The 16,357-nt window shown below is 48.9% G+C and overlaps 1 protein-coding gene across 1 annotated transcript; it reads right to left on the reverse strand.

The window, feature by feature from the left end:
- Positions 1–4,141: 4,141 nt before the first annotated feature.
- Positions 4,142–9,047, reverse strand: npy8ar (neuropeptide Y receptor Y8a; the record flags this gene model as incomplete). The annotated part of the gene is made up of 4 exons (XM_079735650.1): positions 4,142–4,655; positions 5,788–5,934; positions 7,240–7,481; positions 8,718–9,047. 4 exons carry the CDS (start codon positions 9,045–9,047, stop codon positions 4,142–4,144), a joined length of 1,233 nt encoding a protein of 410 aa, XP_079591776.1.
- Between the last annotated feature and the right edge of the window lie 7,310 nt (positions 9,048–16,357).

The raw sequence follows: 16,357 nt of genomic DNA on the forward strand, positions 1-16,357 counted from the left end.
ATTTGTATGCAGGGTAGATCAATTACAGTGTGACCCATCAGCCTCCGATTGTGTACATCGGTGTAATATTGCCTGTGTTCTACAGCTAAAGGTGTGTTTGTGTGTGTGTGTGTGTGTGTGTGTGGGGGGGGGGGGTTGTGTGTGTGTTTGTTCGTTAGTGAGAGAAAAAGAGAGACGGAGAGAGATAAGAGACAGGGTGACAGTGAGGCAGAGTGGGCAGAGAAGGAGAGATGTGTGTGTGCCTCTGCATGTGTGTGCGTCTGCATGTGTGAGCGGGAAGAGAAGGAGAGATGTGCATTCGTGTGTGTGTGCATGTGTGTCTGAATGTGTGTTTGTGTGTGTGTGTGTGTGTGTGTGTGTCCAGCAAACATCAAAGCTCCATGGTTGACTGGATGGTTGTGTGTCTATACAACTGTGAGAGTGTTTGTTTACTACAGTTAATGATGTGTTTGTGCACCACATATAACTGTATGTGTGTGTATACTGCTAGCAGAGCAAAACTAGCAGGCTGTACTATGGTCTATTTGAGTACTACAGCAGCTACCTGTATAATTATGTAAGTGTATTAGCTATGCAGCTAATACAGCTAACAGCGTCAAACAAACATTTTTTGTGCAGCTACTGGCGGTGTGTTTGTGTACCACACAAACCCCAGGATGATGGGTGTATGTTTACCATGCAGTCTATTTGTTACGGTTGACTGTGTTTTTGTGTACTACGCGGTGTCTGTTTCTTACTGTTGATGTTGTGTGTTGGTGTACCACGTGGTCTCTGTTTGTTACGGTTGACGGTGTATTTGTGCATCACGCAGTATTTTTGCATCAGTTGACGGTGGGTTTGTTTATCACGTGGTCTATTTATAACGGTTAACAGTGTGTTTGTCTGCCACACTGTCTATTATAAGAATTAACAGTGTGTTTGTGTACCACACAATCTATTTGTGTTACCGGTTAAAAGTATGTGTGTGTGTGTGTGTGTGTGTGCGCGCGTGTGAGTACCACACAGATTTTTTGTAACCTTGTGTTTGTGTACCACATAGTCTATTTGTAACGGTGCGTTTGTGTATCACCCAGTCTATTTGTGTTACCGGTTAACAGTGAGTGTGTGCGCGTGCGTGTGGGAGTGCCACACAGACTCTTTGTAACCTTGTGTTTGTGTACAACACAGTCTGTTTGTGTACAACACAGTCTACTGGTAACGGTGCATTTGTGTATCACGTGTCTATTTGTGATACCGTTGAACAGTGTGTGTGTGTGCGTGCGTGCGTGTGTGAATACCACACAGATTCTTTGTAACCTTGTGGTCGGGTACCACATGGTCTGTTTGCTACGCAGGCGGTGGTTGCAGTGAAAAATGTCTTATGTGTGACCCAAGGCCCCCGGCGACCCCAACAACTCCCAACAGCTCGAAAAACACTTGATCTCATTCCTGTGTGCGCGTGACGTGTCTGACCTCTTTTTGGTCAACGGAAACGGGAAACGGTTTCCAAACACACACATGCCGCTTCCTCTGACAGCATTATCAAGATGCGCTTCCCAGCGGAGGCGAAAGCGAGACACGAAAAAGCCTTCATAATAAATTCAACACCCAGGGAAATTGTGGAAAAACCGGCGGCGAAAAACACATAAACGTCCCCAAGAGTTTGAAAACTGGCAGAGTGAAGTACACTCAAAGGACACTTCACAAACAACAGAGTCAATAATGGTGCGGCTTTTCCAACAGCTGTTTGGCGGGGATTGGGGTCGAAGAAGATGAGCAGTGGACTGATTGGCAGGTCATTGATATTTGCATGTCGGGAAGCCGCTGGGGAAATCAGAGGGGAGGCCAGGAGTCACTGGGCTGGCTCGGCGGTTGTCATTCCAGGGGTCTAATCCTGGCAGGGGCCACTCGATACGGATGGACTGGGCTGATCTGCACCGTTGGGGGCGGCTGTCTTTGGGCTTTATTGGGTGAAGCCGACGAAAAACTCATTCTGATTGTAAAGCATCATGGACATCCCTGTATTGTAATCCATAATAACAATTGAAAAGGTTTCAAATAGATCAAATAAAGAAATAAGCACATTCGTTTTACATAGTGAATGTACAAAGGTCAAGATTAATTACCAAACGGATTTTTTTAACAAATATTTTGCGTTTTACTTTTCTTGCTACGTCAAGTAGTACGTCAGATACGTTACAGTACTTGAAAATGGTTTAGAGTGCTTTCTACTGTTTGCTTGGATCTTTTTTTACTACTAGGGTATTAGTACATGGTCTGTCGCCACTGATAAGACTAGACATGCACAGGTCTCATCAGCTGTTGTTTTGGAATTTGAACCCAGAAGAACTTGGATAAACTAACCATCACAAACACCAAAGCAAATGCTACTCAAAACACAAGAGAAAGGCAACTGATTGATACATCGTAAGTGTACTTTAAATAAAAAATCCTTTCGTCAGATCGTCACTTTTTTCTTTTTCTTTACAATAAAATACATCGGGTACTTCTACTGCTGTGTACTGTGTACTCATTTGTGTGTGTGCTGTGTAAACAAAGACATTTCATAATACTTTGATTATCAATAATCAATCAAAGAATAAAACAATAATTTAAATATCACAATCATAACATCCATATTGCTACATATAGCTTAGCACAGGTTGAGCTACAAGAGTCTCTATCATAGTAGTAATAAGAATAGAAGTAATATGAGCACTCCACCAGAATACATATTTCATTGTTTAAGATTATTGTCGAATAATGTTCTTCATTCACATTTTGTACATATGCTGGTTTTCATATTATATATGATATCCATTGATTCCACATAATCGTATATGTATATACATATACCTATATATTTTTATTTTTATAAATACATATAAATACATACATACATATATATATTTATATAAATATATATAAATATATATGTATCCACATATATCAGCTGATATAATACAGTATACAAATGTGGCCATTTTTTACACCCTATATCAATCCTACGTAATTTCAGGTACAAACTTTTGATGAATTTGCCTCTCGAGGAACAGAAATAGTGATCCAACATCAACATCCCAGCAGGCTTCAGGGTCAGGGCAGTGAGGTAGAGCCAGCTGTCAGAACCACACCCCCACCGCCCACCCCTCCATGACTGCTGAGTTCCAGGGGTCCATTTGTCATTGCCTGGGCCTTGAGCCACGCATCAATCCGATGGGAGGTCCCCAGTGAAAACCAGCTCATGGGGACTTCATGACAGGTGGGATTGGCAGGTACCACCGCCACCACCTCCACCACTAAGTTCATCACCACCCGCCTCCAACAGCATTACCACCTCCACCCCCAGTCACGTCACTGCTTACTCCAACTCCCACACCAACGCCACTACCTTCACCACCACCATCACCACTCCCACCACCATCACCTTCTCCAACACCAACACCACCGTCTTCAGCACCACCCCTACTCCCCCCCACACCTTCCCCACCACCAAAACCATCACCTCCACCACCACCACCACCACCACTACAATCATCAACACCGTCATCACCACCACCGCTGCTACTTCTTCTGCTCTGGGGGGGGGGGGGGGACCTGCACTGTGCTCAAAATAAAACCGGTTGTCGCCATGACAACACCGCCGTGGTAGTGCTCTCTGTTGGCAGAGTCTGTCTCGGTGGAGTTTCCCTTTCGTCTGTTGTCTTCTGTTTACTGGGGCTTGAACTCTCCCCGGGTCTCAGGTCGAACTTTCTCTTCCAGGTGTAGGACTTATTATTCGTGTTGATGTTCATCAGTTGCCTGTTTAGACGTAAACAATTCTCTTTTTTTTTTTTCCCAATCACCTGCTTCTCCTTAGTCCATGCTCCATGCTACTAAACATAAGCCACACGCTGAGTAGGTTCGGGCCGCAGGAAAAAAAGCTTCTGCACAACGACACATGTCAACAACGTATAATTCCCCCCGTGGAGATCAGAAAGTAGTCGCGGTGCCCTCTCGTACCCTGATCACCCTGGTTACCCCCAAGACTCTCCTGTAACCCCCAGCGGCACAAGTGATTAGCCGCCACTCCAACATAGAAATCCACACCTCCACCCCCCTACCCGCAATCACCACCACCACCACCACCACACACCCCACCCCCCGGCTAATCTCCCACTGATTAGCCTGATAAGCTTGATTGGCCCGCCGCGCCAGCCGTCGCTGCGGCCCTCCCGTTGCCGCCGCTGGTTGCGCCGCCGCTGCTGGTGGCGGGGGGTGTGGTCTCGTGCCGCGGCAGGGAGCTGAGCAGCGAGCCCATCCGGTGCAGCGAGGTGCCCTTGGTCGGACCCTCGCTGCCCACCGTGGACAGCGGGAAGCTCTCGTAGCTCTCTGGCACGGCGCGCCGCTGCGCGCACTGGCAACGCTGCAGTGTGCTCTTCAGCTCCTTCTGGAAGTTGCTGTTGAGGAAGCCGTAGACCACGGGGTTGACGCAGGTGGACGCCATGGCGGTCAGGTGGCAGGCGGAGAAGACGGCGTCGTGCTGGCAGGCGGGCAGCGCCTGGTGGTTCCAGTCGAACAGCGTGTTGAAGACCGTCAGCGGCAGCCAGCACAGCGCGAAGGCGGCCACGATGGCGGCCAGCATGGCGTTGATGCGCCGCGCCCCCTGGGTCTTCCGGCTGCGCTCCATCATGTCCCTGAGGAGAGGAAGGGCACACCGACAGACTCACGGGTCCCGTCGTTGTCACGCCGACCGCGGGGAAATGCCACGCGCGCCCTTGGGCAGGGGTGCATTGTGGGACGTGCGTTTTGATGTAGAGAACGGGTGAATGGGTGAATGGGCTGCGTGTGGGGATGGGGGTCTCCCTGGGGAGAGGAGGGGGGGGGGGGGGGGATTGCTGAGTTTCTACTCAGTGAAAGGTTGACGCTAGCTAGCTGTATAATCCATACATCCCCCTGTCAGTTGGCTGCCATTTAAGTGACGGTTCCCGCTGAGACTCCGGGGGAATATATAGTGTATTAGTAGTATGTACTATATACTAATATGTATGTATTACTAGCCGTTAGGGGGTTTCCACTCCCAGCTTGAAGGGTACAGGGTTCGATGGCAAATGTCTAACATATCGATGCGTTGAAAGTTGCTGTTACGTATTGTGCTACCGGTTTGTACCACTGCAGAGTGCTGCGTGAGTCAACCCTACAGCATGTCTTTCTGATGTGTTTTGGTGCACACATTGGATTTTTTGAACGATCAACCAGTTTGCACCAGCGCAATGCCATCGCCTTTCATAACACCTACCTCCTCCTTGATGAAAGTCTATCTGAAGCCTCTAGATAGATAACAACTTTATTAATACCCCGCAGGGTAAATCCTTAAATTACCTCCTATGAATCGCGATGGATACAAGTGTGTCTTGAGTCATTACCGAGTAAGTTAGGGCATCTTTGTTCTAGGACCCCTACGGATAGACTGTAGAACCTTGAGGGTATGAACCCGGGGAACCTGTCCTCTTCAATCAGTAGTCCTGCCCGCCCATAACAAGCGACGCATTACCCAATCAACAAACGAGCCAATCAACCAATCGACTCATTTATATTCAAGGGCAGGTTTCCGTTGAGAACGGAAACCTGTTAAATATAAATGAGGCTTGGGGCGCCCCCGTTGGCTCACCGGGTAGAGCGCATACCTTATAGGCTCAGTCCTGAACAAAGCAACCCGTGGTCATTTGCTGCATGTACTCCCCTATACCTCCCATACCTTCCCTCTCTATCTCTCTCTCTAAAAATGCAAAACATAAACCTTTCATAAAATAAATACATAAATGAGACCTGCGTCGTCGGAGGCGCAGGAAGATGCGGAGGTAGCAGTAGAGCACCAGGAGCAGGGGGAGGCAGTACTGGAAGAGGAGCAGGGAGGTGGTGTAGGCCAGACGGTGTTTCTCAGTGGGCCACAGCTCCATGCAGATCAGGTGGTCCCTGGAGACGGAGAGAGAGACATAGACTTAAACACAAGTTCAAGTTCTTTTATTAGTCTAATGTACAACATAACAGGCAAAGCAGTCGTAGAGGGCAATGACATTTTTGTATCCCATGCTCTCCTAGTATAAAAATAGTATAAGAAGACACTGTAAAGGAAGGGAGACATGTTGTCATTAGATCAGGTTGAGGAAGTTTTTCACCGGATCTACAGTAACATATTGTAAAATATTGCATGATTGATCGCATCTGGACCGATTTAAATACTTGCACAGTTCTATTTGTTTATATGGTTTTGTTTTCTTTGTTGGTTTAGGATCTCAACGGCTGTTTCCTCTTCAAATTATGTATTTTGCGAGGTCCTGGTGGACTGTGTGTTTTTATTAAGCAGTGAAGATTTATGAGTTTAGTTCAAGACATTTAAATCACACCCTCAATGTGCGAAATATGGATGTTTTCCTCTGCAGGTGGCAAATAATATTCAAAAAGTGTCAACGCCGCAGTAAAAAAATAAATCGATAGATATATGTTTGGTGATAAGAAGATAGAACGAGAGAAAGCAGGAAAGGCCATTCCTTTGACAACTCATTCACTTTTCTAAACCAAGATAAATTGTCTAACGCCCACACGTGTGTGACAAATCAAGTCCAAAAGCTGAAGAACCCCGTCCATGCTGGTGAATTGCAGCATGGCATACAAACGTTCAACAGCACGTTCCAGATCCCTCCCACTCAAAAACCAATATAACATTTCCTCCCCACCCACCTCAAACTGCTCCACTCAAATCACAGTGACTTCAGTCGTGCAAGCAGCTTGTAATGATTCAGCTTTTCAGCATTTTAGACTTATGTTAACATTGCACTGGCATGCACTCCGCCTCACTTGTCTTGTTGTATACGGGGAATGGGTTAACCTAGCGATTGTCAGTGCTTTGCACTTGGTTATATGAACAGCCTGACTGTACCGACAGCCATATATTGTTTCACTTTTTTATGACAAATGTACTTATTGTAAGTCGCTTTGGACAAAAGCATCTGCTAAATGCATATGCTAAATGTAAATGCCTTAAAGGTCCATTATTATACCACCAGGTGTGAGTGTGATTAGCCGTTACACGCCGTCAAACATCAGGGTGAACACGCCCACTTGTAATGTCAGAAGAGGCAGACTATCAAAGAGGCTCGTAACGGCCAATCACACTCACACCTGGTGGTATAATGTGCAACCTTTAAAAGCAGTGCATCCTTCTACCACGCAACCAGAGCGCCTAAGCTCAGAGTACGCTGAACCCTCCGACCGGCCCACCTGAAGGGGTTGGTGGGCAGGCTGGCGTTGTGCAGTGGGGAGTCGGTGAGGATGTTGAAGGAGAGGAAGGGCAGGGAGATGAAGCAGGCCACCAGCCAGGTGAGGCCCACGGCCAGGTAGGAGTGGCCTGCGGCCGGGGACCACCCGGTGGGGTGCAGGATCAGCTGGTGGCGCTCCAGGGAGATGAGCACCATGGAGAAGATGGACACGGTCACCGACATGCACTGGACGAAGGGGGTCACCTGGGAGACAGGGGCCGAGAGGGAGGGGTCAGAGGGAGCTGTCTGGGGGACACCTGGAGTAGGTGGGAGGTGGTGGTGGAGGAGGAGGAGGTGGAGGACAAGGAGGAGGTGGAGGAGAGGAAGGGGTCAGAGTGAGCCGTCTTGGGGACGTCTTGAGTAGGAGGAGGAGGAGGAGCTGGAGGACAAGGAGGAGGAGGAGGTGGAAGAGGAGGAGGTGGAGGAGGAGATGGAGGAGAGGAGGTGGAGGACAAGGAGGAGGAGGAGGTGGAAGAGGAGGAGGTGGAGGAGGAGATGGAGGAGGAGAGGAGGTGGAGGACAAGGAGGAGGTGGAGGAGAAAGAGGTGGAGTTTGAGGAGGAGGAGGAGGAAGAGGGGGAGGAAGTAGAGGAGGAGGTGGAGGAGGAGGTGGATGAGGCAGAGGAGGAGGACAAGGAGGGGGAAGAAGAGGAGGAGGAGGGGGAAGAAGAGGAGGAGGAGGAGGAGGTCTAGAGGAGTCTGAGGAGGAGGAGGAGGAGGAGGTTGAGGAGGTGGTGGAGGAGATGGAGGAAGAGGTTGATGAGAAGGAGCAGGAGGAAGGCAAGGAGAAGGAGGTGGAGGAAGAAGTGGATGAGGAGGAAGAGATAAGTATACTGTCTCGGGTTAATACTTTTGTTTGTCTTGGGTTCAGGGAGGAGGTGCATAGGAACATGGGGAGGAAAAGAAGTAGGGGAGGAGGTGGAGGGGGAGTTGGGAGGGAGGAGGGGAGAAGGAAAAAATATGAGGGAGCCGTGATAGATTGGGTGTGCCATGTGTACTCGAGCTGAACCAATCTTTATTTATACATTTGGACAAGCCTGTGTATGTGCAAGATGGCTGTGCAGTTTTGATGTGTGTGTAATGATTCTGCAAATGCGGGCTAGTCTGTGTGAACGTTGGGTCTGCTTGCCAGTGTATATTCTTTCATTGAGTAGTGTGTGTTTATGCGAGCCTGCACGTGTGTATGTGTGTGTTTGTCAGAGTGTGCCAGCAGGCAATAATGTGTGTGTGTGTGTGTCTGTGTGTCTGTGTGTGCAGACAATTATGTATGTGTTTGTGTGTGTGTTTGTGTGTAAGCACGTGTGTGTGTGTGTGTGTGTGTGTCTGTGTGTGTCTATGAGTGACAGTGTGCCAGCAGGCACGAATATGAATGTGTGTGAGTTTGCGAGCGCGAATGTGCGTGCAAGTGTACACGCGAGTGCACTCTGTGTGTTTGCTTCACCTTGCACAGGGCCTCGCCCAGCACCCAGTGGTCCATGAGGGTGTAGATGACCGTGACGGGCAGGCACACCAGACACATGAGGATGTCCGAGCACGACAGGTTGGCGATCAGGATGTTGGTGACGTTGCGCAGCTCCTGTTGCCTGGCGATGATAAACACCAAGCCCGCGTTGCCCAGCAGCCCCACGGCAATCACCGTGCTGTAGGCCACGATCAGGAAGGTGGCTCCGCCCACCGAGGGCGGGCACATGGTGTTCTCCGTCCAATCGGAGGCGGAGCCGCCGCCCTCCCCCGAGCTGCCGCCCCCCCAGACGCTGCTGTTATTGGACATCTCCGGTACGTGGTGAAGGACAGGGGGGAGACGACCGACAGGATTGGCTGAACGCTTCCAGTGTCCGACGTGTTGATGGGGAAGGGGGGAGGGGGGGGGGGGGGGTTGGAGCTGGGGTGAAAGAGGGGATGGAGGGGGAGGGGAGGGGGTCAGGAGACGGGGGGGGGAAGGCAGGGGGAGGGAGGCCGGGGGCTGCTCAAGTTCTATCAAAACACTCCCTTACAAAGTTCCCCTTCTTGACGACGGGGTCGTTAGGACGGCGACAGGAAGCCGGGGAAAGCGTTTTGACGCCCGTCGGCCAATCGGTAAGACGGATGGCCCCGCCCCGCTCTATAGCCCCTGCCCGGTGGGGTCACAAGGGGTCTCTTCACGGAGGGGTGGTCGTCGACGGCGACCTGCGACCGTAACCCAGGGGACAAACCATGTTCCTGTGGCGGTGTATATATACTCCGTGCGAGCAGAGGCGTGTGCAGGGACAGGAGACGGAGGGGGGAGGGGGGGGGTGGGGCCTGGTGGGAACAGCAGCAGTGGCCTCAACTTCCCCTTGAGACAAGAAAGAAGGAAGACAGAGAGGGACAGGATGACATGGTGGAGAGAGCTGTGAAGAGGGACCCCCGGGGGGTACAGAGAGTGAAGGCCCAGGGGAACAAGGGGGCAGGGAGAGCTGACAGACGGGGGGATAGCTGTGAAAAATAAAAAAGACAAGGTCAGACTTTGTGATTAAACACGTTCTTTCTTCGATGTGATTTTTTCTCCCGGCTTCCATTGCACGTACACGCTTTTCTTTTCTTTGCGCTACACGCCGTCGGCCCATTGCTAAGGCTTTGATTTCTCACTTGTGCTTTCAAGCGACAGTCTTTCGATTTCTTTCCTTTTTTTTTTCTTTTTTTTTTTAAGATGGCTGCATTCCTGTTTCTTTCTCGTCCTCCCTGTGTAAAGTCTCTCGGGAGGAGGGCTGGAATAGTGACCTTAAAGGAACATTTGGGGACCTTTCAACCTCGATCTTATTTTCCTTATTTTTACCCAAAGTCAGGGATCTTTTTCCCTCACACTGGGTCTAGGGGCCAACAATTTTGGAGATTGTTCCGGTATTGTGTGAGAACGCAGCAGCTGTTATCCACATTATGGTATGTATCCCTACAGAGAAACCAAAGTTGATACTTTACCTTTCGCTCGATCACCGTTTGTTTTCGCGGCGTCCGACCGAGTCTCGCTCATAAAGAAGTCTCGTGAGAGTTGAGTAGTGGCAGGAAGAAAACTGCGGGAGCATGACGGAGAGTGGGAAAGAGGAGAGTGGTGTTGACTACAGAAAGCATGGCATAGTTTTATCAAAAAGATCGGAATGACAGACAGTTGAGATTGTGATGACAATATGGAAATATCCTGCAACAACGCAACTATGAGATTTCAGAATGGGACCTCATACTTGAGCAAGACCAGATCAACGAAAAAATAAAGAAAAAATGTGGGACACATTGGGACACCAGGCAACACACACACACACAAGGAGGAAATTAGCATACAAGGTAAAAATGTGAGGTTAATTGCTGTTTGGCGTCATCCTCATCAGTGCACTTGCCACTCTTCCAGACGCACAACTCAATTATGTGGTGAGATTAAACAAAAGAGATTAACAGATTATCCTTGCTATGCCCCATTTGTGTGTGGGTGTGTGTGTGTGTGTGTGTGTGTGTATGTGTGTGTAAATGTGTGATTGAGGGCGTGAGTGAGTCAGCGATTGAGTTGTGTGTGTATGTGTAAGTGTGAGAGAGTGACTCAGTATGTGTGTGTGTGTGTGTGTGTGTGTGTGTGTGTGTGTGTGCGCATATGAGAGAGAAAGTGAGTCACTGTGTGTATGTGTGTGTATGTGTGTGTGTGTGAGTTACACCTTAAAAAAATCTCTGGGTTGACAACAAAAACAACTTCCGAACCAACCCTGATAAAAGCTCCTCTAAACCCTGTACATGAGATGCACTCATATGTATATGCCTAAACTGTGCGCCCACGATAGTTCCCCCGAAACGTAGGCATGCAGTAAAGTAGATAATTGGAAAGCAATGTGAAAACGTAAATATCCTAAGGCTTATCCCTCCTTTCTGACCTCACGTAAGTCCCGCTATCATTTCACACTTCTCTGGTTCGTGAGAGGTAAACGCTTGGGCTTTTGAGTGAGCTGGCTTACTAGGGATGACTGCGGATTCTAGAATCTGCCGTACCTCTCTTCACATCGCTTCCCCGGCTGATAGGATAAGGACACAGGCTGGTGGTTAGGGTGTTCCACTCCCTGATAAAAGGTTCTTGGTTCAATCCTAAATGTTTACCCTTGCGAGTGGAAGACGACATGGCCGACTGAAGCACAAAACTTCCGGACCATGCCCGTAGCCAACTATGAGGTCACCCAGGTCCGGACCTCTGTCATTTTTTAAATATAAGTGATAAAAATACAATTTGAAACTAAATACAACTGTATACAAAATCTGCGGTTGAGAACTGTACTGAGATGAGCAAATGCTTATTCCGCTGCTTATTCAGTACCCCACCCCGCCCTCTGTGATTCAACAGGTTTATAAAAATGCCGGCCCTTTCAGCCCTCGCACAATTAACCTCTCTGCCTGCACCTGTTGGCATCTAGAGTAAGCAGCAGCTGTCAGAGATGCCCTCAGGGTCCGGGAACACTGGCATCCATACACACACACACACGTAGAGATGCTCATTTCCCCAGAAGTCGAGGGAGTCTAGCTCATCACCTCATCAGTCGGGAGGAGGACATCAGCCGGTCGGGCTTATGTTGAATCAGAAGGTGAGGAAAGCATGCCACATCAGCCAGCTCCAGCCAGTGATTGAATACTTTTAGCTGAATTTACGCAACCTCGGCTTCAGTATTCCACTCTGTCCGAAAGAGCAGGCCTAGCACAGCGTTCCGACCTGAACCTTGCAGACGATGTTGCCTTACCATCAGACGAAAGAGCAGACGCCCACGTACTGCTGTCAAGAGTGGAGACAGAGCGAAATAAAGTAGGGCTGCACCTCAACGCCGGGGAAACAGAACGCACGGCCGACAACCCGCCAGACTGTGAACCGCTGAGCACTGCGGAGGGAGCGCCACTTTTGAATCTACGATTTAAAGTATCTCTAAGTCCGCATGGAGAGCTCCATATTCAAGACCCACGCTGGCCCGAGTCGACGCAGCAGAAGTCGTAGTATACATTTACGACATAAGAGAGTTTCATCAACAAGAACAAGAACATCCAACACCAAAGACATGTCCAAATTGCCAACTCCCCTTTCCTGTCTACAGTCCTTGTCACACAGCAGGTTGAAGAGTGCTCTTCCCGGGACTGATTAAGGGCTGTATCCGCACACGGCAATGACTCCAATCACTGATAAAGGGCTGCGTTCACACAGAGCAGTGACCCCCACGTCCACCACAACATTGAGTCACCGGACCAATACACACCCACTCATCATAACAGTCACAAGTGGCTCTCCCTAGCACGCTCCACTTCCCGTTCTAATAACACATGAATCTCCCCCTGTCACCCAACAGAAACCCTGCTCTAATTCCCCCCTCTCCCTCTTTGCACCCCTGGTGTAAGAAGCCGAGGAGCACAGTGTCTGGAGTCTGCTGTGGCGAGAAATCCTTGACTATAGGCCTGAACTCAGTGTTACTGTGCTTTTGGATACTTTATTCTAACATTGCAGGATAAGCATTGCCCCGGGCTATGTCGATGAGGTCCAGTTGAAAAACAAAAAAGATGCCTCACATCGCTGAGAGTGTTCAAACTTTACTATTCTAGACCTGGGTTCAGTTATTTTAGCTTTCTTCCGAAGCGACGTATAGTGAATTTTGAGACAATAATGAGCCGGTAGTGCTCAGGACAGCTTTCTCTGAAGGACGCGACCAGACATTGGGGATTGATTCCGGTGTACCTTTTGGCAAGGAGGCGAACACTATAACCACTATACAATCCTCCGGCAACGGCTGGACTCGTAGAACCAAACAGAGGAGAAGAAAGGGGCCTTCACAATCCTCCTCCCTTCGTCTCTCTGCTCTGCTCCGTACGGAGAATAACAATGGAGGACAAACGGACTGCTGTGGCCAGGGCCGCACGGTCAGCTGCCAAAACCGTTTTGGCTCCCGAGATTGTACCTCGCTCGATCATCATTTGTGATGTGGTCCCATTGTGATGTCATCCATGTCACGTGACCGATGTGTCATCAAATTAGGAACACTTGAGCCTGTCGGCGGGGGGGGAAGGATGTTAAGGTAGAGGTGAATCAGAGTTCCAGAACCTAAATCCGTCTGCGGTGTCTCTTCCCTCAGATCAACACTGTCGGGGGGTTGGGTAGCAGGTCACAGCTGGGTTTGTCTGTGATATACTTTCTGACGCGGGCAATTAGTCTCCTGGTGTTCGCCGGAGACCAGTGTCTAGTCTAATGAACAACACAGCCCACCCGAGCCGTTTCAGCGAAACACAAAGTGTGCGTGTGTGTGTATCGCACAGGCACATGCACATCCCCCCCCCCACACACACACACACCCCCGTCTCTCCCCCTTTTCCTCCCACTGGGACTTCCTATTTTTGGACCTGGAATTATAAATAACGGAAATGAAAACTCGGAGGAGTTTAGTATTTCCTTGCCTGCCGTGCGCTACATGTAACAGCAGCATCAGACGCCGCACCGCACAGACGTGTGTTTCAGACATCAATCGGGGTTCACAGTAGATCCCCCTGTTGCGATTTATAGTTTCCCTTTGAATTGATGGTCTGTTCAAGAGGAAAAACAGCTTATCAAAGAGAGAGGTCATACCGGAGGTATCAAATATTTGTATGTACACAAACTGTGTACTTCCACAAGAATCACCTTCCATTTAACCCAAATCGTTTAGATTTTTCGCAGGAAGCGAAAGGAAGCACCTTTAGAATTCACCTTTAAACATTTAAACTCCCGCTGTCGCTGTTCTTGAGGTCTAATAAGTTTCAGCCAAACAGTACAGGGAGAGGAGGTGCTCATTCATCTCTCTCTGTCTCTGTTTTTGTTTTTTCTCTCTAACTCTCAGCAACATTTGCTCTGTTTCTCTGTCTCTCTCTCTCTCTCTCTCTCTGTCTCTCTGTCTCTCTCTCTGTCTCTCTCTCTCTCTCTCTCTCTCTCTCTCTCTCTCTCTCTGTCTCTCTCTCTCCATCTCTCTCTCTCTCTCTCTCTCTCTCTCTCTCTCTCTCTCTCTCTCTTTCTCTCTCTCTCTCGGGGTGTGTTGTCAGCCAGGCAGGTAGAGAACGTGTAGTGGTCTGCAAAATACATTCAATGTTTTGCATTTGCAGGTAAAACGGTGTGTGCGTGTGTGTGTGTGTGTGTGTGTGTGTGTGTGTGTGTGTGTGTGTGTGTGTGTGTGTGTGTGTGTGTGTGTTTGTGTGTGTGTCACCTGAAGTGGCTTCTTAAGTACTGAACAACAATCTATATGCTACAGGCACACATACGCACCAACATGTATATAATTCAATAGGGGATGTTCTACGTTCTGTTTAAATAGTGAATGTGTTGGTTCTGGTTCAATACTGCAGTTGTTTTCCGGTTCCATTCTGTTTTGTGTCGTTCTTGAACCTTTCGGGATCGTGTCTTCATGGCTGAACGCACTTATTGTAAGTAGCTGTTCAGATAGTGAATGCATTCGTTACACGCTGTTTGAATATGTTTGTAACGGGCTGTTTACTCTGAATAAAACATCTAAACAAACACTCAACTTTGCCACTTTTAAGAAATTCGTCATGCACCACCGCGCGGTCGGAAATTCTCTTGGGAAAGTTATCATTTGGATCTGCGCCTTGACAGTCTTTTTACCGAAAGCCTTTCGGATTTCTATAAAGAAACTGTCCATATCTGGTCATTATAAACTGGTGAAGCCATCAAGGTGAGTCATCCTCACACATAATTATGATAATAACACAGAGAATCAATTCCCCAACCTTATATCCCCCGAGCACAAACGCACTTCGGAATTAATTTCTCTTGGGTCCAATGAATATATTCAGTGAGTAGCGAGTGGCTTCCACTTTTAATTAATTTACCTTTTCTATTAAATGATGACATTTGTCAAATATGCCTCTGAAACATCATTCGTTTCCACAAATCCAGATTCTTCTGGTTTCTGAATACTTTCTAGTCAAACATTTGAACGATGACTTGAGAATACCAGTCTGAGCGGGCACACACTTGAAACGTCCCTTATTCGCAGTTAACATGGGGACATGTTGAAATTCTCATGGTCATCTCTGTAAGACAGAGTCTCTGTTTAGTGTGCCTCCGCCAACCGATGGCACTAACTGATTCAGATTCATTGAAGTGAGGTTCTGTGCTATGTCTTCAGAAGTTCATCTTTTATCCTCGACACAACGAGCCAGACGCCGAGTGGAAGCAGACCCGTGTGTCTCTCGGTCTTGACTCTTGTTGCTCAAAGGGAGGCAGGCAGAGAATTCCACCTTCATCAAGTCTTAGAAATTCCTTGTTATAGTGGTGTGGTTTTGAGGTAGAGCTGCGGATTAGTTCTAGTCCTGGGTTATTGATCTTCTAAAATGTATTATGCATGTCAGGTTGAATATTGGGTTGCAGAGGAGTTTGGTAAAGTAATCTCTTCTTTGTTTTGATTTCATTAATTTTCTTCCTCGCCTTATTTCCTCCCCGATCCTCTTCTTCTGTCCCGTCCTCTGCCCTCCTCTCCTCTGAACCATCATATCTTGATCGCTATTCTCCTCTCCATGCTACTTCTCTTCACTCCTCCCCTCTCCTCTCATCCCCTCTCCTCTCATCTCCTTCCCTCTCATCTCTTCTCCTCTCGACTCATCTCCTAGCCTCCTCTCCACTCTCCTCTCATCCCATCTTCCCTCCACCACTCCCCTCTCCTCTAACACTGTACTCCTCCTCTCCCCTCTCCTCTAATCCTCCCCTCTCCTCTCCCCTCCTCTCCTCTCCTCTCCCCTCTCCACTTCTCCACTCCCCTCTTCTCCCCCCTCCACTAACACCTACTCCTCCCCTCCCCTCCTCTCATCCATACTCCTCTCCTCTCCTCCCCTCCCCTCCCCTCCCCACCATACTCCTCCCATCTCCTCTCCTCTGTCCTCTCATCCCCTTCCTTCTCCTCTCCTCCCCTCTCCTGTTCTCCTCTCCCCTCCCCTCTCCTCTCCAGCGTACACCTCCCTTCTCCTCTCCTCTCCACCATACCCCTCCCTTCTCCTCCCCTCCCTTCTCCTCCCTTCTCGGCTCCACTCCCCTCTCCTCTTCGCTCCAATGTACTCCTCTCCTCTCCTCCCTCACTT

This window comes from Pollachius pollachius (genome assembly GCF_949987615.1).
Source record: "Pollachius pollachius genome assembly, chromosome: 4".
Taxonomy (NCBI): Eukaryota; Metazoa; Chordata; class Actinopteri; order Gadiformes; family Gadidae; genus Pollachius; species Pollachius pollachius.